Here is a 27,722-nt window from a genome sequence, read left to right as displayed (position 1 = left end):
TATTTCATTCCTATGTGTTTCATATCCAGTCAATCATTCCCTGATGAAGTATCTTTTTGATGTGTGCTATTTAAATTCAATTTCAATTTGCACCCTATTGGTGTCTGTAAAACAATTATACATCAGCTGCAGTTAATAGTGGATCTACGTTATCCCACCCTTTCCAAAAAAGAAATATTCAATAAGTTATACAATTTCTTAAAATCCTAACCATACATCACTAATCTTGGCAGGTTATAATATTGTTTATATTAGGATATCCTTCAAAACCTGGAATGACAAAACATGCGCCATAAAGAAGACACATTAATAAATCCTTTTGTATATTCAATCAGATATAAAACAAACATATCCTGATTAACCCCCAAGTTGCCTAAAGTAAAGGGGTAAATCAACATGACCATTTTTGAAGCTCATAGCACTGACCGTCGCCAGAGGGGAGAGAGAACCCACTAACGTTAGTCATAATAATGAAATTATATCAAGATCTTAATTTACCCCCCAATGGTGTCATAGTATTCAATTGGAAAATCCAATAGCTCTCCTGTTTGGAGAGTGTCTTGACTATCACCACCCCTTCTGTCAGTTGGTATACAGGCATACCCCGCTTTAAGTACACTCACTTTAAGTACACTCGCGAGTAAGTACATATCGCCCAAAAGGCAAACGGCAGCTCACGCATGCGCCTGTCATCACGTCCTGAACAGCAATACCGGCTCCCTACCTGTACCGAAGCTGTGCGCAAGCAGGGAGACTATAGAGCCTGTTACAAATGCGTTATTTACATCAGTTATGCATCTATATAAGGATTGCAGTACAGTACATGCATCAATAAGTGGGGAAAAGGTAGTGCTTCACTTTAACTACATTTTCGCTTTACATACATGCTCCGGTCCCATTGCGTATGTTAATGCCTGTACATTGAATACCTTCATATTTAAGAAATGACGGATCCTGAGAATGATGAGTTTTAAAATGTATGGAGACAGTTTTTCTAGTCCAATTCTAATGTTGCGTACATGTTCTAGTACAGTGGTGCACAAACGGGGGCGCGCTCCCCAGGGGGTGCTAGATTTTTCTTGGGGGGGCGTGGGCGTTTGCAGAGGCCCTTTGCTCTTCCCCCAGGCATTTAAATTAAATGCCCGGGGAGGCGTGAGGCCTCTAACCTACTTACCGGGTTTCAGCAGGAGTGTTGTGCCGCGTTGCCATGGCAATGGGGTCATGTGACGTCACACCCGACACCGGTATAACAGTAAGGGGGGCGCGAGTAGCTGCTGGAGCAGGCAGGGGGGCGCAGCTCAAAGTTACGCTCCCCTGTTCTATGTCTTAAGTGCCTCTTGGTTCTCCCTATATAAAGAAGACCACAAGGGCCTTTGAGGAGGTACACTACATGAGTTGTGGTGCATGAGATCCAATCTGTATCACAATGTTTATCTGAATTTGTACCCGTGAATGATTTTCTATTATGAATATACTTACATGCTAGACATTTTCCACATGTAAAGTTACCTAAAGGTTTGGGAGGTAACCATGTATTTACGTTATCACTACTGATTTTCTTACCAATATCACTTGGTACAAGTGAATTTTTTTAGATTCATTGACTAAAATCAATTTACTTAAAATCCATAAGACACTTGAAAACCCCCCAGAATGCACAATTATATGTGGGATTGGATCATTAACCTCAAATACTTCACAATATGTAGATGATTAACATGCTTTTGCAGAAAAAAATAAACTGCCCTCTTTTATAAGGGACTCGGCATCAATCTTAAATATTTTTAAAGATTTTAAATGGTAGTCTTAATTTAGATGCGTCACCTGCGACATTCAGTTGCTATATACTAGCATCGCCCACACCAAGGGGGCAGAATCAGTTGAACAATTCCTTATTCAAGATGACACCCTTCATTCCCTTAATACTACATTTATTATTAATTGCATTCAATTTATTTTGTCACAATTATTATTATTTTTATTCAAAATCAGTTTTTGTTTGCAGTACAGCGATGGGCACACGTTTTGCCCCCAGTTATGCCAACTTATATATGGGGGAATGGGAACATCGCTGTATCTGGCACAATAATCCTTTTTTCAGATCACATTATTTGGAAACGTTTCATTGATGTGATCTTGATGTGGAGGGGTGATGACGAATCCCTTAAATCTTTTCTTCAATACATCAAAACTGACAGAAACTACAGACTGACGTCTTTACGTCTATCAATAACACTGTTGAAATTGATTTCCTTGATATTCACTTGTAGGCGTTATATGAGGGGTCAGTTGTTTCCAGTACAGACTTTATGTAGGTACAAATAGCTTCCTGCTAGCAACAAGTAATCATAATAAGCAATAGATCAGAAATATACATCTGGGACAGTTTTAGATTGAGGTGTAATTGTAGCAGAGATATAGATTCTGATAATCAAGCTAGTGAATTACATAAATAAATTTTTTTTGTATAGATATGAGCTGGAGCTAGATACAAAAGCCTGGCATCGTGCTGGGTTAATGAATAGAGATCAACTATTGGAACCAAAGATTAAGTCTATATCGAAAATAAAAGATGCAAATACAAATTTAATAACAGTTCCATCTGTAACCACATAAAATTGTAAAAGTATGGTTATCCAGCAAATTATACAGAAAAATTGGAAACGTTTATGATATGATCCTGTTTTGGGATGTAGACTGCCGGTGATACACCGTGTAATATTTAAGAAGTCAATGAATCTAAAAAAAAATTTGTTCACACCAAGTGATATTGGTAAGAAAATCAGTAGTGATAACGTAAATACATGGTTACCTCCCAAACCTTTAGGTAACTTTACATGTGGAAAATGTATAGCATGTAAATATATTCAGAACAATAGAAAATCATTCACGGGTACAAATTCCGATAAACATTATGATAAAGATTGCATCTCATGTAGTGTACTTCCTCGAGTGCAGCTGTGGTCTTCTCGATATAGGGAGAACTAAGGTGTGTGTCTCCATGTACCCCATATTATTAAACTGCTCTTGTTTCAAAACGAGTTTTTTTTTTTTTTTTTTTTTTTAAACAAAATGTAAAAATAGAATGGGGATAGTCGTATGGGGAGCCTCTTTGGTGATGTCATTTAGCACATGGGAAGTTCCGAAACCTACAGCTCTTCATACATGACTGGATGATATGTTATAAGTATACTGTACATACTGCTAGATTATTTTTAACACTGATCCATAAGTGTGAAATTAACAAACCCAGTCTTAAATATAACATCTATATTTAAATCACACATTTAAACACCCCCTCGTGCTATAATGAAATAATCACTTTCAAAGGCAATCATAAACGACATCAGGGAATGTCGCCATTAAACAGCATAGATTCACAACACTGAACATTAACGCACATACAGAAAGCCATGAAGTAAATTATGATTTATATTAAGATTATTTTGTTGATATAGTAGACTGTTCCTGTACATCAGGGGTCAACAACCTTTTTGTGCCCAAGGGCACACTTGAGCGTTTAGGAGTGTGGCAGGCACCAACCAATGAGCACACACACGTTACCTACCTTGGGGGAGAGGCCTCCAGTGCCGCGCAGATCTTGCGTGCAAACATGCAAGTTGGTCCCAACTTCCGGCACGCAGCTGTTGCCAGAGGTACTGCGGTCGTGGGCATCCACTAAAGGCTTGGCGGGCATCATGGTTGGCGACCCCTGCCTTAAATGAACATGCCATTTGTTTTTCTTGGTGTATCCTGCCTATAAATTCCTTTCATTTTCTCTAAACGAAGCAGCACCGCTACTTTATTTCCTCCCTGAGATGCTTACCATGGAAGGTCCCCATCAGTTCTATCACCTCCCGGGGAAACAAAATGGATGGCACCTTCTTTAGTAAGTATCTCAGAAACCAAGGGGTCCCTAGAGCTGAAACAACACGGTTCAGCTCCATAGAGCCCCTGGGTCCTACACATGTAAAGCATAACAACCATTAAATGCAGTTTGATTGGACAGCCAATCAGTGTTTCCATTTTTAGCCAGAGCTGATCCCTGTGGTGAACTCCCAAGTGGTAATGCTGTTTTTTCAACTCTGCATCAATGTGAGGGGGTCATTTACCCTCATTGCACACTAGATGAATGCTCTATGAAGACATATTTTTTGTCTAGTACAGTGACCTGTTGTGGGTGATGTACCTAGATCAAGTAGCAAGAATCGTTTTGAAAATGGTTTATACATACTGTATCTTTTGCCATTGACAGCCACCCCGAACATCTCACCCTGTTGTGAAGTTCTCTTGCACAAACTCAGAACCAATGGTTATTGACAAACTACCGTTTGATAAGTATGAGTTGGAGCCTTCACCATTGACGCAATACATCCTGGAGAGGAAATCCCCACATACTTGCTGGCCTGTAAGTATTCTAGAAAGTGTTGTGGTCATTTTAACTTACTTCCTGTTTAAATGCAATACTACCATTCTAAAGATCATACAATGTTGCGTGTTCAGAAAAAGAATATATATATATTACAGAATTGGGGTGATCAGTAATGATTGGTCAATCATTTATGTCCCGGACTATGACTCCTTGAACACCATTTCCAAGAGATATATTAGTTTTGCCTCTGCTGCTTAGGCCAGTGGTTTACAACTTTTTTGTTTTGGTTCAGGAACCCTGGGTAAAATTCTTAGGGGAAACCCCAAACCATCTCTAATAGCAACTCAGTGATCAGACGCATTATAAATTCTTCTGTATTTGATAACATTTTCAAATTGCCAGAAAATTACAGGGAACCCTTTAGGCATGCATGAGGAACCCTAGGGTTCCCAGGAACCTTGGTTGAAAAACACTGTTCTACAAGACTGAAGTTTCTCCATGTTGCTGTTTAGCTGATATTCGTTCTGGTTGCAACTCATGGCTTTGATTTACATATGACTCTTTCTAATTCTGGATGCTTCCAGTAGTTTTGAACTCAAAATTTCTTGCTACAAAAGCCCATTAAACAGTTTGGCTGCTTTTATGTTAAAAGTTACCCCATTTATTGTTTTTATTATTTTTTTTTATATTGGTTTGTTTGTTTTTAATAAAAATAGAATGGAAACTGAGTGGGAGAATAGATTTAACTGCGGAAGAAAGTACTATTGAATGGCAAGTTGTTCTGGGAGAAAATATCTTTTTTGGAGGAGGGTGATGGGAAATTAGGGGAAATGTAGTGTGAAATTATCTGATTTGGGGAAAAGGGGGTAAATAAGAAATAGTTTATCTAATTCTGTACTGAAACTACCTGCTCCTGGCACATGTTTCCAGTAGGTATCAAGTCTTGATTAGATCTTGCTTCAGATGAGGTGTGCTTAGTCTTTCTCTACACATTATATAGCACTAAATCTTCTGGAAGCTGCTCAAGAAGCAGTCAGGGTGTTGCTGTGTAAGTAACTAGCAGAACTATTGGATAAATGTTAGTTGCATGAGTCTGTTGTACTAATCAGGGGACAATCCACAGGCCATTGTCACCAGCACATTAATTTGGTACAAGTACTTTTCAAAACTTGCCTAGTGGTACCTAAAGTTTGAATTTCTTACCAGCAAATAAAAATATCACCTGTGAGCACATTCTCATGTCTCAGACTGGTCTGCAACCCTGCCTTTCACCATTATATCTTATCATACAGTGCTTCCACTGCAGCCAGGGATTCTGGTTAATGGAAAAGAGACAAAAAAAGCGCAAAACGCAAATAGTGAAGTATATCAATATTGTTAATTCAGTGATAAAGAGGTACGTATTCTGCGTACATCATATAAGTAAATCATAAGCATTCACGTGTAATACACGAGGTTACCGCACACGTCCGCAGCAGTGATGGTTCCAGAAGAAGAAGCTTTACAGCTTCGAAACGCGTTGGATTGATTATTGCCCATGATACCTTTTTATCAGAGTATTTGCACGTTATACGGTTGCGTTTCTAAGTGCCGAGTGCGCTATTGACTTTTCCCTGCAAGGCGGCGGCGTTTCACTTCCGCCCTGGTACACTCCGCTCTGCCTCCTGCCCGACGAGTGATGTCATCGAGGTGCGCGAGCCACGAGGCGGGACATCACAGCTGCTAGCCGGCTGGACTCCTACATTGAGCCTACAACCACACGGACGTGTGTGACAGGCTATAGAGACGTTCTTTCGCTTTACCACAGAGACTATCTCTTGCTACGAGGACACAACCCAGCACAAGAAGGACGCCACAGTGCGGCTTGCGACACAGACCTGTGAGGTGCCTCAGACGCTGGCTGCCAGACAGCATCGTGTGGAAGACAGCTGATGTCATAATAACAGCAGGAAAGGATCCGTTGGGGTACTTCTCTGGAACCATCACTGCTGCTGACGAGTGTGCGGTAACCTCGTGTATTACACGTGAATGCTTATGATTTACTTATATGATGTACGCAGAATACTTACCTCTTTATCACTGAATTAACAATATTGATATACTTCACTATTTGCGTTTTGCGCTTTTTGTCTCTTTTCTCTTAGTGCTTGGGAGTGCTGAGCCACTCTATAATTATAGCTGCATACGCTGACACCAATGGTTTTGTATGGTTTTAATAATTTTTTCACTTCCACTGTAGGGTAGTGCCTAATTTAGTACTAGACTTATTTTCTTAAGAATTAATACATGGTGTATGGTTTAAAATTGATTGAACACAGTTAAGTTTTGTTTTGGATTGCGCACTTTATTCTTTTAATTCTGGTTAATGACCTGCATATGAGCAGTGTCACCTATCCCAGCTTCACATTGCATCCTCACACTGAGACACAAAGTTGAAACAGCGGTCTGGATAGGAATACTGGCCATGCAGTTCTTTATCCCAGGCGGTGCTGTAAAGCTGTGTAATATGACGGCATAAGCGTATATAGGGCTCCATGTTAAAATGGAACAGAAGCAAAAGATGACGATGCTCATTTGCACGTTATTTCCCAGAATCCCTGGCTTCAGTGGAAGCACTGTATGCTAAGAGATGATGGTGAAAAGCAGGGTTGCAGACCTCTAACGTGCATGTGATCAAGTGATATTTTTATTTGCAGTACACTGTACGATTTTTTTTTTTAAACCACTATAACTTTAATGTGGGGTTGAATTTCTTGCCAGTAATGTAATTTGGAACAAATATTCCCCATCCCTAGCAATAGCTGTGACTTAGGGCTGATAGGATTGCCAGGTAGCAACATCTCAAACGGGAAAATGACAATTAAGCACCTGTGCAGACATTTGGGAATAAATCCAGGCTGATAGGGAACGAAGGAAACGTGTATATATATTTATTCAAGAAACATTCTTAACAAAAAGGGCCAAGAATGGTATGATAGTCAATTTATCAGTACCCCTGCAAAAATGCATCCACCTCTGCTTTATTTTCTTATTTTTTTTGTTTAACTTTTATATATGGAATCTCTATTGTTATACTGACCTGTGTAATACACAATGTATAGGTGATTTCAAAGTCACAATTGTATGTTTGTTGTGTCCACAGTGTTTGATGCATTTTGAAATATTGTATAAAGCGGCACATTTACAATAAAATCTGCATCATAAAGCAGCTTTTTTTTTTAACTAAACCCCCTCTTAAAAATAAAGTTCCTTTTTTTTATAACTGGATTGGAGTTGGAGGTGTGTAGAAGACATGTACAGAGGTATGACCAGGGAGGTGTATTTAAGGGAAAATAAGCATTGGCTTTTGTTTAGTTCACGCCATTAAACAGTACAGCTTCATGTCAGCATTCAAAACAAATAAAACAGGCCTATCTCTCTGAGCTAACTCACATATCAGTCCCTATCTGCAGGACTGGGACGCTAGGCCTCTTACTAACTGCTAACCCCAAAGTCCAGAGGTGTACCTGTAAGCAGGGGGCTTTTTAACTCGGACCGGGTCTGGATTGGTGTCTGTGGGGTGCACACTCTGGCTGGTTTCAGGGTCCACTGCACCATTGAATAGAGGGTCTGGTTGCCGGGGATCTCTGGCAGCACAATCCTCTGTGCTCAAGAGCCCTAAGCAGTTTGTGCAGCACACATTGAAACCTGCTTGATGAGCCAGGTTGAGACTGGCTAATTGCCTCTAGATGCAATTTACCAGGTCCCTGCTGGCCTTATCGGCTACAAACAAGCTCTGTATGCTGCCTTTTTTAAACTGGGGAAAGGCCCTGTAACAGGGTCCTTTTAGTGATGAACCATGCTATTTTCAAATCCAGGGACTCTCTCTGGTTCACAAAATACTTACCTGTGAAGGTACGGTTATTACTTGCTGGATTTTAAAGGGGATTTAAATGGCTGTCCAATAGGATGCCACAACTGATTAGCTGTTCTAATGACCTGAGATTTGGCAGCCATTTTGTTTTCCTGGAGGGAAATTTAAACCCAGTAGGAATTAATACCAATAACCACCGGTAAGTCTCAGAACTGCTGTGGTCAGTGGCATGGTTCAGCCATGTGTTTGTGGTAAAGGAAATAATACGATCTTCCCTCAGGATTATAGGGCAGTTTTGGCTGGAAAGTGCATAGCTCGGTTTGTTTAGTTTTAGGCAAAGGCCTGTGATCATCAGTCAATAAGGGGACCGTTCCCAAATATCACCACAGAGGAAGGAAAACTTTAGACAAATGTCCATGCAAGTGTGGCCACTCTCATACAGGCAAAACACGGGAACAGCACACTCGAAACAAAGACTTAATGTTTTACCTGTTAAAACTGATTTAGAACTGCTAGTATGCTTTAAAATAGTAGCCTTTAATAGCAAGAGTAGGCAGACGTCAAACAAATGTTTCCTTTCGGTCTATCTGGCAGCACCATGGGCAGGAAGATCCTTCTCCTGAAGTAGGTCAGGATCTAACTTCCATGTGCCCAATAAAAAATAACCTTGCCCTTTACCTGTGCAGTGGTTTTTCCTGTCCTACCTGGTGGTAGGAACTTGCACCGAGATTTTATTTGCTTTGATACTCTCTTGGGAGTTCTCTTTCTACAGGTCTCTACCTAAGAATGAGTTACCTGGGGAGAAGGGAGCGAAGAGCACCCTTCTGCTAAAGCACAAAAGTGGGGGGAAATTAGCAAGCTCACATGGCGAGGCTGGTTCTCCTTTACAGGGCAGCAGATGTCATTTACCTCTCTGGGTGCTAGTGAAATATTTCAGCCAGGATCCCCTGTAGCACTGCGAGTGCTGCAGCTGACCAACAGATGGAGGGGGGTGGTCCAGCATTGTGTCAGATGCAGGTAATGCCTTGCAAGTCTACAGAGAATTTTTCCAGTACACAGAGCAATCAAAAAGCTGATAAATGAACAATGGAAGCATTTGGACAAGAAATCCTCATCAAGAAAATGTAACCAGATGTTACTATATCCCTTTGACTCGGAAGATTCAAAGATTTGGGATAATCCTCCAAAAGTAGGCATACCTGTAGCAAGTATATCCAGAAGATCAGCCATTCCTTTAAATGACTGTTCAAGCTTCTGAGATTCGATGGATAAGAGTGGGAGATGCATCAAGTAGAATTTTTTTTTCTTAACAGCTGGCGCTCTATGCAAACCAAATGTAGCATCCGAGAAAAATCAGCGCACCTAAAAAAAATACATTTTGAGATTTTTTTTTTTCCTTGACACTCGCCTGGAACTGGGAACAGTTCCTCATTCATGCAGCACTCATTTATTTAGTTTATTATAGACCACCACATTGATAGCGCTTTCTTTGTATATTGTATCAAATGTAGCGCTTCATTTGTATATTGTATCAAATGTAGCATCAGCTTGCGTTACAAGATAATGAAGAGCCTGGATGATGCAATCAGAAGAAGGCTTAACTAAGGTCTCAATCAAATTCTTAAACTATTCCCTTTTGATTCATCTGGGCATAGACTACTTATGCGATGCATCTATGGCATCCACTTGCCTAACTGCTAAATGCATGGCCCTCAACAGCAGCTGGCAGAGCATTTTATCTTAAATCTTTGATAGTGGATACAGCTACCAAAAACACACTGCTCCATGCCATTCAAAGGCTCCTTATTCAGAGCAGAATTGGAGAAACGTGGAAAAATTAACAGACCCCAAGACAGACCAATGCCCACAGATTTATTTATTTTTTCGTGGCCCAAGACATCTAAAAAAGAATTCATGCCATACAAGAGCTTGAGGGCAATCATCTTCTTCCAGGACTACACCAGGGGGAAGATCCGCAAGAGCAAGATCAATGGGGGCCTCCAAACTTCCAGAGACCAACATCCTTATGATGCCAGATTTCCAAGGATCAGCCCTCAAATAGGGGGAAGACTCTAGCCATTTGTTACTTAGTGACAGAAAATAACAGATCACTGGGTACATCAACTAATACTCTAGGTTACTCCAATTGAATTCACAAAGACCTGTGAAAAGGTTCATCACCCCTTCACAAGTGTCCAATAAAGAGGACACGAGGTGGTTCGAAAATTCAAAGTGGACGGAGCAGTGGTATCGGTACCACACCATCTAGAAGGGACATAACATATTCCATTATGTTTATGGTTCCAAAAGAATCTGGAGGATTCAGGCCAGTCCTGGCTCTAATATTCCCAAATCTGTATGTTTGCAAGGAACATTTAAAAATGGAGTCCGTAAAGTCTGTTATCGGCATTCGAAGTCCAGGTGAGTTTATGGCCGCAAGCAATTTAAGATGCCTATTCCCACCTGCGTGTCTGAACCTTTCTTGAGGTTCGCCATTTGAGAGGGGATCGACGCAAAGCCTTGCCTTTCGGCCTATCTTTCACACAGAGTATTCACAAAGTAACGGTAATGGTTGCGGAATACGATCAGGGAACAAGGTATGTCTGAAAAATTAAATTTTAGTATGTACTGTAATTCCTGGAGGCGGTGGGCTGGGTCATCAATTGGGAGAAAAGCAAATTGAGACCAACCCAAAACATTATTTTTCTAGGGCTACAGTTCAATTTTTTTTTTGTTTTTTTTTTTTTGCCACGCGACAAAACAAAAAATCTGAAAACACAATGGATAGCTCAGGACCTTCTCAACCATATCGCTTCATTAAGGAAGGAGTACTAGGACTTGTCAGCGACCATAGAGGCAGTGCCATGGACAAGATTGCACGTGTCCACTTCAGACAGTTGTCCTGACTGAGGCGCAAGGTCACTAGAGAAGCACTTTGCACAATCTCTACAGACCAGGACTTCTCTGAGGTGGTGGCAACAGAGAAGCAATCTGCTAGCATGGCGTCCCTTGGAAAATCCACAGTGGATAGTGCTCACTACAGACACCAGTGTATTCTGAGCATACTGGCAGATACACAATTCAAGGGCAATGTTATCATGCAGAAAGATTGCCACCAAACCTGCTAGCACTAAGGGCAGTTTTCAAATCCCTGGAAGGCTTGCCTTGCAACTGTGCTTGGAAAACTGTCAGAAAACTGACAGTGGTAACGGCCACATACATATATTGCCAAGGGAGTACAAGATGTATGGCACTCATGAGAATACCATCATGAGCAGAAAAACTCTCACGATATCAGCAGTGCACATCAGGGGGGAAACAATATCTTTGCAGACTTCCTCAGCCATCAGGAAATTTTTCAAGGAGAACGGACTCCAAGAAATGTTTGTTCTCAAGTTGTTTGCAAGTGGGGGCTATGCGAGATCAATCTGATGGCAAGGAGGATAAATGTTAAAGTAAATAGATTCTGTTCTTCTACTGGAAAGACTATCCAGAACATCTAGACGTGATTAATCTGAAGTGAGGTTTCGGACTGGCTTACGTTTCCTCCAGTTTCGATGATTGTGAGAGTCCTCAAAGTCAAGCAGGACCGTGCGATGGTGGTGGCAATCATTCTGTATTGTCCCAGAAGGGCTTGGTTCACACTTGTTAGCTCTATCAGCAGAATCATGCTGGATATTACCTAACAGGAAGGACCTTCTGGCTCAAGGTCCGGTACACCATCCCAACATAGAAAAAAAGATTTGCAATCTAGAAGCTGAAAGGCTGATAATTAAGCAAAAAAGCTTGATCTTCACCAGTGATGGAGACCTTGTGTAAATTTGAGTTCACCATTTTACAGGCTTGTAACAAGTTTATACAAAGTTCACTAAATGCATAACAGAAGGCAGCAGTCCAGAAGCTGGGGCCAGTAACGTGATCCTACCTTTTTTTTTTTTTTTTTACAGTAGGGTTTCCAGAAAGGTCTAAAACAGAATACATGAAAGGATCAGATCTTGGCAATCAGGATGAAACCAATAGCGCACAGGGCTCTAATGAAGACATTCGCCAGAGCTATTCGGAACATTAGACCTAGAATCAGAGATCCAATTCCAGCATGGGATTTTTAAGATGTCGCTCTCAATCGCAGTGACATCTGCTAGATGAGTAGATACAGGCCCTTTCAAAAAATAAGCCTTATATGGCAATTCAGGAAGACAAAGTAGTGCGCAGGACAATACCTCGGTTTCGTAAGTCTTTCACATAAATCGGGAAATCATTTTACCTTCACTGTCAACATCCCAAAAAAATAGAAGGAAAGGATCCTACATTCACTTAATGTGAAAATGTCTGATGGAATACCTGCAGAGAACTCCAAGTCAAAATCTACTCCATTTTGTTTTCGGGGCAAAACAAAAAAGGGCGAGAAGGCTTCCAAAAGAACTATTGCAGGGTGGATTATACAGACTATACGCTTAGCGTATCAAAAATCCAACATGCAGATACCAACCGCCATAAAAAAAGCGCTCTACATGAGTAGACTGCAAATAAAGCACAGGCGTCAGCAGAACAGATCTGCAAGGTGGCTATATGGACAAATGTCCATACCTTTACCAAACATAAGTTGGATGTACAAGAATTCCAAGAAGCGGCCTTTGGTAGAAAGGTTTTACAGGGTGTAATTGTTTCCCCTCCCTCGCTATTGCTGTAATAAATCCCCATGTGCTGCATGATCGACAGTAAAGAGGAAATGTAGCTTACCGGAAACCTAATTTCCTTCAGGACATCAGGCAGCACTTAGCTTTCCCTTCGTTTATGGTTAAAACTAAATTTATATTGAAGGGGTCATCTCTGAAAATATTTACAGAACCATGTATTGATTACTATGAACACTGCACAGGTAAAGGCAAGGTGCTCTTTATAGGGCACATGCATACTTGTTCCTGTCCTACCTCAGGAGGTGGCGCGTACTACCCACGATGCTGCCTAATGGACTTAAAGAAACAATTTCTGGCAAGCTACATTTTCTTTCAGGCCTACATGGCATTTCACAGTAGGTAGGCTTTTAAAATGAAATGTTCTTGCCTGATCAGACCTTTAGTCTTCGTTTTGAGTGTACTGTAACCCCATCTGTTTACCTATGGTCATCAGAGCCATTTATTTTTTCATATGTTGAGCAGATTATACGTTTTGATGTGCTTTAGTACATCTTTCAGGTTTAATTAACTGTATTTTATAAATGTATAATTTTATTCGTTTTTTGACACTACAGCAATATGTTTTAGGCATAGAAATAAACACGGACTAGTTTTTTTCGAAAGTATGTTGTGATCACAAAGTTCATTTTGTGCCATGTTTGAGTCATTTTGTTTGTAATAGTTGATGTGTTGACTAGTAGGAAGTTCGTTCAACTTAATTTCATTATTCCAAGGTGTTCGTGACCAACAGTGTGTATAATGAACTTGGCCACCCCTTTGGCTACTTGAAAGCCAGCACAGCACTTAATTGTGTGAACCTGTTTGTGATGCCTTACAACTATCCTGTTCTTCTTCCCTTACTAGGTAAGTAACCACAGTTGTGGAACAGGAAGTGTTGGTGCCTTAAACTAAATGTAATTGTCGCTTAACATTTTTTTATTTTTGTTTTTTCTATTGCCACCTCTTCCACTGGGCTCACAACACTCATGTTTTTAGACTTACTTAATATTGTTAATGCTGTCTTACAAAGTTGTTTTCTTTCCTTCTGGTTTGAATGCTGTTGTTGATTTACTGATGGTACAGCATCTTGCATATTGGAAATCCTGCATTAATTGCCTTATATTATATGGGAGCTAGGAGATGGAATGCTTTCATTCTGTTTGAAAACAATTTTCCACAGCTGCTATATTTGAAAATGTGTAAATGCCAACACTGCACATAAATATAATGCTGCAATTGTATGAAGAAACTGTGTGCTGTGTTGGAACACATTTTAAGAAGGGACCACAAATAAAAATACCCCTTGTCCGTATATTCGCATGTCGGACAGGTCAGCCATTCCCCATTATCTCTAAGCATACAATGCTCCCACTGCAGCCAGGGACTCTGGGTAATAGCAAAGGACCTAATTATTACATCCGGCACTTGTATTCGATGCATATGCCCGGCAAAATAAATCCAAATCCCTGAAATTGGAATATACTTTATATATTGAATAATTTGAAATGTTGCATTTATTTTCAGCAACATATAATTGTGGGTGGGTTGGTTCTAAAATTTACAATGATTTATTCAGAAAACATATTTTTTAGGAAACCAGCAAAGTTATGACTTATCAAACTGTAACCTTGAGGTATAGGCATAGCGTTACTTGTGAAGAAACTACTTTTGAGGTTTAGAAAGCTTTTTTGATTTGTATGTATTAAAGTTAAAATGTAAAATGTCAATTTAGTTTTAATCTATTCTTATCAAAGCATTATGGTTAGACAGAACTGTGGATGGGAGTCGGGGGTGACAGGTTAGCATGCAGTTGAATATAATTGGGTTGCTGGTGTCGGGCTGCTATTTCACGCACTGAACTAATACATTTCAAAGCAACCTTTTTACAAAGTATAAAAATATTCCAGAGATCATGCTAATATTGTAAGTGGCATTTTAAAAACACACTCAAACCCACATGCATACTTTGATGCCATTCTCGGTTTTCATAATCTGTGGAACACTATAGTAGTGATTTTTAATTTTCTATTCTTATTGGAAATAATGAAAATAAGGAAACATGGCTGCCAGTGCCATATCGCCCACAGCACTGTAATAGACAGGAGAAAAACGGGTGTTTGAAGCAGAACTTTGTTAATGCATTTGTACTGACAAGTAATTTCTCATTCGGATTTCCTTTTTATACTTTTCCAGATGACCTGTTTAAAATACACAAGTCTAAGCCATCTTTAAAATGGAGGCAGTTGTTTGAAAATTATTTGAAATCCATGCCCCCTTATTATATCGGGGTAAGTATAAAAATATGTAACGCTTATTAAATGCAACAATTTGTGTTATTTAACCACTTTAAAACTTAGAATTTTTCATTTAACTGTTTGAAAAACTGTACAATTGGTCCACAGTTTGCAATGAAGTCTTTTACCGATGTAAACAATAAACTGAAAGTTTGCAGTATAAAATTACTGTTGAACTGCAATAGTTATTTTGAAAGATAATGACATTGAGTAGAAGCTGGATTAGATTTAAAAAATTGATACAGAGAACATAATTCTATATATATAAAAAAAAAATTTAATCTAAAGTAAAATCGTAACAAACAACCTTGTAGAACCAAAGGAAACCACTGTTAATGTGTTAATACATTTTATGTCTTATGTTTTAAGAAGATTCACTGAACGTAAATACTATTTTGAAGTTTGGTGTCGGTCAATTGATGTGCACGTCTAACATTGCAGGACTTTGTGTGTTTCTCTTGATGCTGCCAACACACGGGAGTCAAAGATTCCCCATTTTCAAAACGGAAGTGAAGTAACTTACACATTTTGGTACACAGTGCTGTTTTTGCCCCTAAGATGCAGTCCTGATTGGATATTGTTCATTTTAATTTTTTTAATTTTCAAAATAAAGCATCAGATATAAAAATCTATACACTCTCGCCCTGTTATATAGCCAGCTAGGAAAAGGTAAAGATGTGTAAAAGTAACATGCAGTGCAGCACAATACAGTATAAGGTTACCAAAATCTCCATTTCAAAAAAAAAATGTTTTAAAACTTTCACAGATGGCTCCTGCAAATTTAAAAACAAATTCCGTTATCCACATTTAATCCAGTTTACATTGGTTAATTCTGGTTAATCCTACTTGGGACAGCACTTTGGGGAAAAAAGGGATATATTGCAAAGATTTCCTGCTGCAAAGTGTCTTTGACACTTCTGGTGTTTTCTGCTTTACAGTATTGTAGAAAGGAATGTTTGATCAATCATTTCCTATTAGTAGAGGTTATGTATCGGTTTGAATGGTAATACCTAATTAGAAAGTGAGTTGAAAATAATTCATCTTTAGTTGCATTCAGCATTTGACCAGACCACTTTCACATTTATATTTTTCCATACACTGATAGATCTTTCTCCACTTGCAAAAAATATTTTAACCATTATTTGAGTTTTGGAACCAGAGATGAAGAAAGCGACTGACTGCATTTAATGAGACTGGAAATGTGAACTGAATCAAGGATACGTAACATGAATACATTAAATGATACAATATTTAAATAAAAAGTATAGCTGTTTTCATTTTAATCTGAGTATAAAATGAGTACTAAAGAAAATCTAAAACTATTTAATTTTAGTTACAACTGGATTAGAGTTGTAACTTCTAACACAGCAGCTTCAATCTGATTAACATTTTGTAAATAGCAGGATTATTAAAATGAAAAGCATCAAACTGAGGTTTTTATAGTATTGTCACAGATGTATACTTAAGACGCGAGGCTGTAAATATTTAATGTGTTTTTTTTTACTTTTCTATTCCAGCCTTTAAAGAAAGCTTTGCGGATGATGGGAGCACCAAATCTCTCATCAGATAACATGGAATATGGGTTGAGTTACAGTGTTGTCTCTTACCTAAAAAAGCTTAGCCAACAGGTAAAGTGAGTGCTAGGTCAGTAGTGTTATGCAAGATGGCAGTAGCGGTGTTATGAATGAACAGTCTTCTCTGAAGTTGGTGATCTATTTGTCTAGGAGAGCACTGCAATCTGAATTTAGTTCCTAGCTAACAAACTTCTCCAACTGTAAGCAAAGCAGGCACCTGAACTAGCTGAAAAGTAAGCTATATATTTCTAAATTAACTTGTAGATGCTGCTTCTATACATTAGTCATATGTGGAAGTGCATGCACACTGCAAAATGGTGCTGGAGGGGGGTACTTATCTGCCGGTGCCCTGTGTCCAGGGAGGTCCAGACATCCCAGAGGAGATCAGAGTAGAAAATGGAAGCAGGCACACGGTCTTATGAAAATACAATTTAATTTGTATTAAGCAGGGCCCTACAATTTTAATTTTAAAAGGAGAGCCCTCTCCCTGGTAAAGGCAATTTTTGCCGAAACGTTGGACCCTTTGGTGGCACATTAAATTGTTTTTTCATAAGACAGTGTGCCTGCTTCCATTTTCTACGCTTCTATGCATTAGATCAGGGCTGTCCCATAGGCCAAAAGTATCCTACAGAATGCTTTAGTGGCCCATGTACCATCTGTCTCTACCCTAATTTTATTGCTCAAGCAACAAAGTACATTCGATCATACACCATCACTTTTAAGCTATGTTGAAAATTATACAAATATTATAAATGCTCTTTAAATGTTGACCCGTATTTTGTTGAAATTGATAAAGTTACAATTACTGAAGTGAGTAACTTTACATAACTATACTCTGTCCCATGTTCTCAACATTTTATTTTTTTTCATCCGTCCCCTTCTGATCCATATCTTAATTTCTTTCTCCTTTGTACTGTATAATATGCTGCTCCTATTACAATCCAGCAATGTCACAAAGTAAAACAATGAAGGCTCTCGCTGCTAGCAAATAAACCTCATTTTCTTCAGATGCGTCTAGTGCTAGTTCCCCAGTGTAGTATGTGAGCATATAAGGTCTGCACTCGGACACATACACTAGGAATCTTGGATTTGTTGCGTGAAAGGCACCATATTGTTTTGGCCCTCAGAAAAGTCTTGCTCGGGCTCCTTCATGTAGTGAACACTGCCCATGTAGACAAATTTAAAACTTAATGTACAGTTCAACCCATCTGCACATCAATTTTGACCTGCTTTGCTGAACAGTCTCGCGTTGAAAGCCTTGAACGGCAAATGTATTAATGTGTAATAGCAATAAGTGAAGGGGCACTGTCTTGTTTTGTCCTAGTATGTGCATGGTATTTATTGTCCTCATATATGTTGAATTGTTCTATAACTTCTTTATTGGCCTTCAATGCTATCAAATTTAGATTAGATTGACATTAATATGGAACACCTTGTATTTCAAACAAATTGAACACCTTTGGTTGGGTTGCCCTCCAATTTGCCATGTTGGATATAAAGTCAGCTACAGGAATGCAAAACGACAACATCTTCTTTTTCCCCCCCCCCCTCAGGCCAAAATTGAATCTGATCGAGTAATAAGTTCTATAGGCAAAACATTTCCACAAGAAACTGGTATCAAAGTCAGAAGTGGATCAAATGTCCTGTCACTGACCCACCGGAAGGAATTCAAAGAACTGCTTCAGGAAATCACAGGGGAAGTCCCACAAAGACTTTTTGATCTAAACATGAAGGAGTTTTCTGGCTTTCAGATAGCGCTATTGAATAAGGTATATGATTGGCATATAGTAACGGTACACGTGTATGTAATCCTACATTTTGTGGGATTATGGCTCATTTCTTTTTGCTTTACAGGATCTGAAACCGCAGACTTTTCGAAACGCCTACGACATCCCAAGAACAAACCTTCTTGATCATCTAACCAGAATGAGGGCAAATCTTCTTAGGTCAACTCGACAATTTCTTAAAAGCAAAGATGAAGGTGGGAGGTTTATTTGACTGATGGTCTGCTTTTTTAATTAATTTATTTATTCCTCCTTCCCATGCCGTCTCCCCCCCCCCCCCCCACCCTCCCTCTTAGGGTTGTCATCAAACTTCAGTTATTAAAACAATTAAATACTGACAGGTCACATAATGCAGCAGCAATAACGTGTATGAACCAAATTGAAGTGAAATCCTATTTATAGAGTAGTGTCCACAGATTTCATGGGATCCCTTACTTTATTTTCTAAAATTAAAACACTTTATGGTTGCATAGAAATTAAAGACTAAACTACCGTCCTTGGTAGTTACGGCTACTGACTGCTACAAATACTAGCAACAAATTCATCTCTACCATTGTTTTTATTGCTGTGACAGGCTGAAATAAAATTAAGTCCAGTAGTCAATATGGCCTTTGGCTTGCTGTAATTTACTTAATGTTCATTTCTGACTCAACAGACCAAGTGCACAGTATTCCTATTGTTCAGATGGGAAATTACCAGGAATACCTGAAGCACATACCCTCGCCCTTGCGAGAGCTTGATTCCGATCAACCTCGGAGGCTTCACACATTCGGCAATCCATTCAAACTGGACAAAAAGGTAATTGGGTGTAAACTGTAACAGAATACATGTATCCAAACGCCTTCATTACAAAGGGTAATAATGTCTGCTAGGGGTTTCATTGCATTGAGCATTTGACTCGGCCGAGTTGGCAAGTTATGTTGAATATATCCTAGTAAAATGGATTAGCTGTGAATTGGCCATTCTAATAAGGCTAGGTCCCCAGTGGTCACTGTGGCGCGTGCTACAGCGTGCGCGCCGCACAAGTCACCGCTCTCTATCGGGCAGGCCCATGTCGGCGTGTGCACACAAGCCATGACCGCCTTGACTAAAAGACAAGATTTTTGTGTCTTGGTGCAGCTGCCGAGCATTGGTCACGGCAGCGTTTCAGCCAATGAGGGCAAACCAGCCGCGTGATGTCATGGCCGTGCCCACGCCACGCCACCCTATCGGATTTCCTGCTCTCCACTAAGGCCGTAGTCTAAGAGAAAATGCTCTACTTGTTTGCCTATTACAGGAAAGGTTAATGGTAAGCACTGTAGTAAGAGATGAATTGTCTGCAATATTCTACCATGTACAATGCTGTGCACTCCGCATATACTTTAGAGTAGAATTCTTCTTGAAAGTAAGGCTGGAAGAGTTTTAGATCAGAAAATTTCTGAATAGTGAATCAAGTTACTCACGTTTTGTCTTCAATTAAATTACTTAAATATTGAATTTGATAATAAAAACGTATTTTAATCCCCTGTAGAGTTTCGAGCAAATGTATAACTTGAAGCACTGAAAATTAACCAGCTGGAAAAAAATGGCACTCTTATGCCAGTGATTTTGTTCTCTTTAGCTTGACTTGTTTACTACAGTGGGAAAAAAATAATTCATGTTTTTGGAAGTGCCAAGTAATTCATGACCTAGAAATCCTAACTTAAAACCAAACGTAAATTACTTTCAGGGGATGATGATTGATGAAGCGGATGAGTTTGTGTCAGGGCATCAGAATAAACATAAGCGCCCAGGTGAGCCAAGCATGCAAGGGATCCCGAAGAGGAAGCGATGTATGTCACCATTGTTACGATGCCGGCCTCAGACTCCACCTGTGATCAATAACCACATAGGAGGAAAAGATCCCCCTGCTCCTGTTACACAAGAACTGCCAGATCTGACAAAACCTATCGCCATACATAAAAGTAAGAATGGAGGCTACATTTTCACACTGGTTTTCCTACCACAATGTTATTGTCATTTGATGGATGCACTCACCTGCCCCCCCACAACCCCTCCCCCCCCCCAATCTTTGACTTGATGTGCTATTATTGGGGCAATGCAAAATCCATTTCCCTTTCCATGTGTGCCTTATGTCAAAAAGTTCAGGACAACTCTTGACTCTTAACATTAGTATTCTATACTGTGCATGGTACAATAAACAAGTTCTCAGAAACCAAAATAAACGGGTAATGCATTAGAATTATTCATGATACTTAAATTGTCATTATTGCGAACTGCCAGTGCTATCTAGTTGGTAACCCAAATGTGGTGCAGCCATCATATTGCATGGTGTCACTCTACTTTTTGGGGATCGTTCAAAATGGAGTACTCTTGCGTGATCGTTTTTGCATATGAGATCCACTAGTGCAGTGCATACATTTTTCTACACTTCGTGAGTTTCATTTTTATGATCATCCATTAACCTTAGATTTGAAACTCATTCTTTATATCCCTTGCAGCCCGTTCTTGCTATTTGTTCATTTTAGCATTTAATGTTAATTTTTTCCCTAAAATATTTTTGATTAAAGAAAAATAACAGATGTTAATGACCAGAAAGTAGTCTTCTCGTTTTAATTTTTGGAAGTGCTCCTCTAGTATTATGTTTGCTGACTTTAGAAGCCTAGAGTTGTAATCAAAATGAATACAAATTGCATTAGAAAAAGCTCCCATGGGTGTAGTTGTCAATATGTTTGCAGGTTCTAGTTTGTCATGGTTGCTGTAAATTAACTAATGTTGCATTTTAACGTGCCTATGCTCATTGTTATAGATATTGGTTTAAGCAACAATATTTCAGCAAATGATGTGATGGAGAATCATGTTGAAGACCAACTTCCTGCAGACGTTTTCACAATCAAATCTGAGCCCACTGAGATGTTATCACATGCTTCCTTTAATTCACTGGACGAAGCGGCCAACTATTCAGAAGATAGTGACCCTGGTGATTTTAGGTCCAATGACATTGCTGATGAATTTCTTGAAAATGCGAAGGATTCAGCAGAGCTGCACAGCCGCTATGAAAATAATTTGTCTGTGTTTAGACATAAAACAAGGCGGTTACAACCCTGCAGGAGCTATGAAGAGGTCAACATAGAGCTGAAAGCACAAATCTTAAAAGAGATTAGGAAGCCAGGAAGAAGTAAGTATGAAGATATACATGGTGACCACCGTTTCAAGTACATTTTACAAACCATGTTCAGGGATTAAGTGGTATTTTCTCCCCCCGCCCCCCCCCTCTTCATTATTTCTTTCCCCCCCCCCCCACCCACTTAATCTCTGGGGATCCCCTGCTTCCCAGATACTTAGAGGTTGGTGCCACCAGTAGCATCCCCTCCAGGAGATGCCTAATTAAGGTTCAAATCTCCTGTGTAACTCTGGCCAATGGATCATGCGACACAGCTTCCCATTTGCCCGCATCACCCCCGGTAGCTTTAACTCTAGGAAGTACCGGCGCTACCTCTTCTAATAAGTATATCGGGAAGCAAGGTCTACGGAGGAGACATTAACAAAACTCAGTTTCAGAGACCTACACTCCGATTCCTAAACGTGTTAAAAAAAGGGGGGGGGAGTGCCTGGGAGCAGGGTCGGCTTCATGGTGGTGCCATCGGTGTGCCCGACCCTGCACACTTCCCCCGCCCAACTTTAGTAATCACGGTTTAATGTTGTGGTGGTTAAATTAACCACAACATTTAAACTGATTGCCAGGGGAGAGCCCGGGACCTCTTAAGTGCCGGCATCTTCTCATGCTTCCAAGTGCCGATATGTCCTCACAATGCAAAAGGGGGCAATTGGCCCCATGCTTCACATTAAGTCGGTCGCTGCATAACATGTAGGTGACTCGTTGCAGCAGGAGGAAATGCCAGCCCTGGAACAAGTAAGAGGCCCATCCAAACTCCCTTTGCTCAGGGCCCAGCTGGCCCTGCCGAGGATGAGCTGCTTCTTTAATCGACTTGCAATTCTAGCAGTAAAGAAGTTACTTCCATGAAGTAAATACATTTTTATTGTTCATATATAATAAATGTATTGCTATTCTAAACCATGTCATGTTTTTCTTTTAAGAGTATGAAACCATTTTCTCTTTGCTGAAAGATGTTCAAGGCAGTTTGCAAACACGACTTGTATTCTTAGAAAATGTCATCAAAGAAGCTGCAAGGTATGTGGCTGTGATGTCTGTTTCAAAGTACTGCATCTTAATGAATAGCTAATCATATGGTCAAATAATACAGGAGTGTCACATTTGCAGTGATGTTTTGTAAGTGCTGTAAAACATACTGCTGGTATTCTTTTATGTACTTAATGAAGAATGGGGGTCGTAATTATTGGATAAAGAAACGCATCCAAAACGCGTTACAATTATTTAATAGGAAACCGCGTGGCCATAAAAGATATGCCGAATTTTATAGAGAATTATGAACAGTCTTTTTTTCACCTCCCCATTTCCTGAGACGCTTTTAGATGAAACCAAAGCTGACCTGTACAGAAGCTTTTATTCTTGCCACTGTCAATTGCATGACACGATGATCGTCCTAGTACTTTCATCTGTGTTTTGTTTTTTGTTGACCTTTATTTTGAACAGTTGGTTAGGAAACAAAAGATATAGAATACATGTTACAGCATGTATTCTGGTAAAAAAAAAAAAACAATCTCTGTGGCTTTGCTCACACATTTTTCGGAGATGCAATGATGAAACTTCCAGTGACTGGGTGAAAATGCTGCAAAAAACAAGAGTGCAGCAAGTATGTAGTCCATATGGAAAGCGGTTGTCCTTCACTGTACATTCACTGCACATTTTTCATAGTTTCCCAATGACATACCCAAGTGTTACATGGTATAGTACTTTTACTTTGCATCTCTTGGTAAGTAAAATTGCACCTTAAACTTGCTTAGGGAAAGACTGCAAAGGTTTTACATTGCAGGAAGCTGTGTTTTGGTGTTTTTTAAATTAAAACATTCAGGGAAAATAAAAACATGGCAGCCCATATTTACAAAGTGGATTTATTCCACAAGGCATCTTCCGGTGCTAGAAGATCCCTCGCTACCCATGCTAGTGCCTGGAAGATGTCTCTTGGCATAACACCACTTTAGTAAATAGGGCCCTGTATGATGATGCAGAGTTGGAAAAACCTTTGAGTCGTAGGCACAGGGCAAATTACAGGTTTGGGAATTGTACTAAACTGCTTCTCTTTCCCATGCAGGTTTAAAAAACGAATGTTGATAGAGCAATTGGAAGGCTTTTTGGAAGAAATTCACAGAAGATCCAACCAAGTCAACCACTTAAACAGCTGTTAAAGACCTATGCAGAACCACTTTACAAGGAGGCACAGCTGCTGAGTGCTGTACACCTCGCATACATATTTGGACATACTCATTAATTTTTCTTGTGACTCAGAAACCTGGAGAATCTAAACCACCGGAACACAGACCTGATTGTACACTTAACATCCATTTTTTTAATGTCGAAACTATCAATATGATACATGTACCGTCAATAGAATAATGGAACGTTTTAGAATCTGCTGGGGGTCATTGGCCAGCTATGTCGATTTCTCAGGTTTTACAGTGCATTTCATTAGCCTGACAAGTTTATCGCTGGCTATGATATTTTGCCAAAAAGACGCAAGGACTCATGTACAGATTGCCTTGGTTTACAACACAAAGCATTTGTAGAATTGGACGTCTGTAATGTCTACAGCTGTTTTTGTGCTGCAATCTGGAAGAGCTCTTTAGATATACTCCAATCTTCTTAATTAAGACTTCACAAGAAAAAGCACATGCTAAACAAGGTAATATTTTGTACATAGTTATTTTGAATATATTATTGTAAGTTGTACAGCTGTATTTTGAAAACTATTTAAACAGAGGCACTTTTGTTATTCCATCAATAAAAAAAGCTCTATTTTAATGTTTGTCAAGATAACTTTATTTGCTTTAAAATAAGAATTGGAGTAACAATGTAATGCTTTATTAATACCCGTACTTTCTACATTGAATATGTAATAGATTTATGGATGTAAAAATCCTAGTTTTGCACCTAAACATCCTGGTTTCTGAGTTGGTGTGCAATTGCGACTACCAGCTCCTGCTACTTTCTGAGATTGGATTGCCAATTCTGGGTCAGGAATATACTGTAGCTTCTTGTTTGATCTTAAGTGACGTTTCCGAATTCTGTATGTAATATTTCTAGCATAGAATATTTTATTTTTTCATTTGCACAGTGTCGAACACTTCCGAGGCTATTTTTACTACTGAAGACATAGACCAGTCCTGATTTAACTATATGGCTACCTAAAATATAGCTCTTATTGAAGGAACAATCTCTTGTAATATAGTATATTTATTTTTGCCCAAAATGTGCCAGCTGGTTTCTTATGCCTGGGAATACCCAGTTTGCGAGACTTTTCTGATGCAAGTGGGCCTCACCAAATTATCCTGGGGCAAAAAGACGTGGCTGCCAGTCAAGAGCCTATTGACTTTTTTTCCAATATATAAATCTGAAAGCTCATACTCTTCCCACCACACCAGAACGGGTAACATGCAGATTCCATTTGAACAAACCTTTAAGTAGCCAATGAGATACAGGATAGTATACAAAGGAGTGAAGAAAATATTCGCTGAATTCTTGGAAACAGACCATTTTTATGGTCCTGGATTACAGATGTGTAATGAAAATAGGAAACTGAACTGTTTGTGTAAGATTCTGAAGAAATAAAGCAAAACCTGATTTTCAACAAAATAATCTAGAACCCAATCTAAAAAATTAGAATTGCATAAAATGTCTGCACAGTTCTGCAGCCATGGTAATTGCTAAACAAGAGCACCAGTGTATAATCTGTACCAAACTACTGTTGGTTTACCAGTTTCTAAAGAGAACTATCTCTAGGTTTGCAATTCTTTACATGAAGGACATAACAAGGTGTAGTAAATACCAACCAGAAAATGTTGCATTCCTTTTATGGTGTCCTGGAACCAGATTCCATATTCTGTCTCCCTTTGCAGCTCATGGGATTCATTTCTCCCTAGTCCAGCTGCCTGTTATTTTCCCTGTCCCAGCAGCTAGCTGCATGTGAAAAGGCAACATTATTGTTACATGTTTACACAGCCTGTGTTGGTTACCTGCATCTCCTATTCTACTAGCTGAGTGGGCTATTCCTACCCCCCTGTCCTTGCTGACAGTTAGTATAGTCTCACTTCCCTTCTAGTGTGACCCTTGCTCCTCATTTCCCTTTCACCCTGGACTCCGAGTAACTGCTTACTATTTACCCCAGCAAGGCCTTTTTGTTTTACACTGCTTTATCCTTGATACACTGCACTTCAGACAGAGAAGCACTCTCTACCCATACTACATCTGCAAGTCCCTTTCTTCCTGTGATTTTTCCTCAATAAAACTAAGAGACAAAAGGACTTGTTTGTACTTTGGAAGAGGGAAGGCATGAGTTAAGCTTACTGGAACTATTCATACATCATTTGTGACCCTGGTTCCAGGAAAGTAAAACAAAGACCGTGTGTTGGGGAAAACACACACAGGAGCTGCTACTCAAAGACTTTATGCTAATACAGAATAGTCTCTGCACCCCAGGACAAGCAAGCAGCTTTGCACTGCCAGACAGGGCAGCAGGCTTTATACAGCAAACTGCACACAACCTGCAGCCTTACAAACAAGCAAGCAGATTTACACTGCTCACAGAGCCTGCAACTTCACACAAAGCAGCAGCGCTGCAGTCAGACAGTGCATCTTACACAGAACTTTGATCGCCTTTTTCTGTTTGAGTTCACCCTCTGCACAGCTCCATAGCAAGGAGCTACCATCTCACCTAGCCCTGCGCACGTCCCCACGGCAAGCGCCACCAAGGGCCACGCCACCGGACACCCGCCAGGACACGGGTCAAAGCCACCGGACACCTGTGAGTACAGCTACCCCTATGCTGAACGCTGCAGGACACCGCTCGGCATCATCGGAGACAGTTGCCCATCGCTGACGCAGGTAACAGACCGCACGCCAAACGCACTGGCTAAAGGCCTACACACACCTACAGCATGGCAGAACTCAGAGCCTCACCAGACATCACGCAGGAGAGTGACCACTCAAACACAGAGACCGCCGCGCAACTGCAAAAGGCGCAGGCAGATGCAAGGCCTAAACGGACAGTCACACTGACACAAAAGGCCCGCGAAAAATATGAGAATGACATTGAAGCGCACCGCGCTAAACTAGAGTTGGCCTGGGAAACAACCATACTTTGCATAAGCAATGTCGCCCGGCGCTGGCAATTCTGTACAACAGCTCGAGCAGGCAATAACTCAATTAAAGATAGATCACTCATGCTACCAAGGGCTGTCAGAGGCATACATCACTTACTTGGCCAGGGCTAACACCGGCGAAAGCCTGCAAGAAAGGGACTTACAGCATAATATTGACTTGACACGTGACAGCCTCGTGCGAACCGCCATCGCGGATGCCCAAAGCGAGAGAAAAGAGTTCCTCCTGGAGACCGCATCACAGCGCTCCAGCGCAACCAGACACGTCACGGTCAGCAAGATCAGCGCAATCTAACGCGTCCAGCGCAGGCGCTACCAAGGCGCGAGTCACCGCAGAGGCCGCACGTGCCAGGGCCGAATATGGTCGGAGAGAGGCAGCCGTAAGGGCAGAAAGCGCGCATAAAAGAGGAGCAGAACGCCGCCGCTGCGCGTAGAAAGGCCAATAGCCTCAGAGGACCCAGTCCAACGCACTGAAGACTACGTAAGGAGCCTCTTCAGCATAAACACCAGCGCACCATCAACACGAAGGGAGTGACTCCACAGAAACCGAAGACTTGCTAGGTCCACTAGGAGAAGACGCTGTTCCTTCAATGGTACATGCTGCCTGGGATAGCCACAGCCGCAACAGTGATCCACACGCCAGCGCGCACACGGATGCACTACAACAGGCTCGCAATCCAGGTACACCCACACGGGAGAACACAGCCCCTCACACTGACCAGCAGTCATCACGCGTCCATGCCAAGGAAGAGGCGACCGCACGGACCCTCCCAGCAACTACCTCAGAACGTGACAAACACGCCGATGCCTCAGGCCTGACAGACATGGCCAAGTACATGATCCGGCGTGACCTGGTGTAAACAGGACTTGCCAACTTTGACGACCGTCCCGAGAA

At 40.4% G+C, this 27,722-nt stretch overlaps 1 protein-coding gene across 4 annotated transcripts in view; it reads left to right on the top strand.

Moving 5' to 3' along the window:
• Positions 1–24,473, top strand: part of INTS6 (integrator complex subunit 6) — a 64,098-nt gene extending 39,625 nt beyond the window's left edge. For all 4 annotated transcript variants that reach the window (XM_075591991.1, XM_075591990.1, XM_075591992.1 and 1 more), the window contains 11 exons: positions 4,256–4,408; positions 13,636–13,765; positions 15,095–15,189; positions 16,713–16,823; positions 18,323–18,538; positions 18,624–18,750; positions 19,209–19,351; positions 20,262–20,496; positions 21,342–21,710; positions 22,631–22,724; positions 23,767–24,473. In XM_075591991.1, the coding sequence (XP_075448106.1) occupies positions 4,256–4,408; positions 13,636–13,765; positions 15,095–15,189; positions 16,713–16,823; positions 18,323–18,538; positions 18,624–18,750; positions 19,209–19,351; positions 20,262–20,496; positions 21,342–21,710; positions 22,631–22,724; positions 23,767–23,860 (1,767 nt within the window). In that variant the 3' untranslated portion in view covers positions 23,861–24,473. The remainder of the gene's footprint in view (positions 1–4,255; positions 4,409–13,635; positions 13,766–15,094; positions 15,190–16,712; positions 16,824–18,322; positions 18,539–18,623; positions 18,751–19,208; positions 19,352–20,261; positions 20,497–21,341; positions 21,711–22,630; positions 22,725–23,766) is intronic.
• The last annotated feature ends 3,249 nt before the right edge of the window (positions 24,474–27,722 follow it).

The sequence above is a fragment of the Ascaphus truei genome, chromosome 3 (genome assembly GCF_040206685.1).
Source record: "Ascaphus truei isolate aAscTru1 chromosome 3, aAscTru1.hap1, whole genome shotgun sequence".
Classification (NCBI taxonomy): domain Eukaryota; kingdom Metazoa; phylum Chordata; class Amphibia; order Anura; family Ascaphidae; genus Ascaphus; species Ascaphus truei.
The sequence above is the reverse complement of the archived record's forward strand: the minus strand, read 5'-3'. Positions and strand labels throughout refer to the sequence as shown.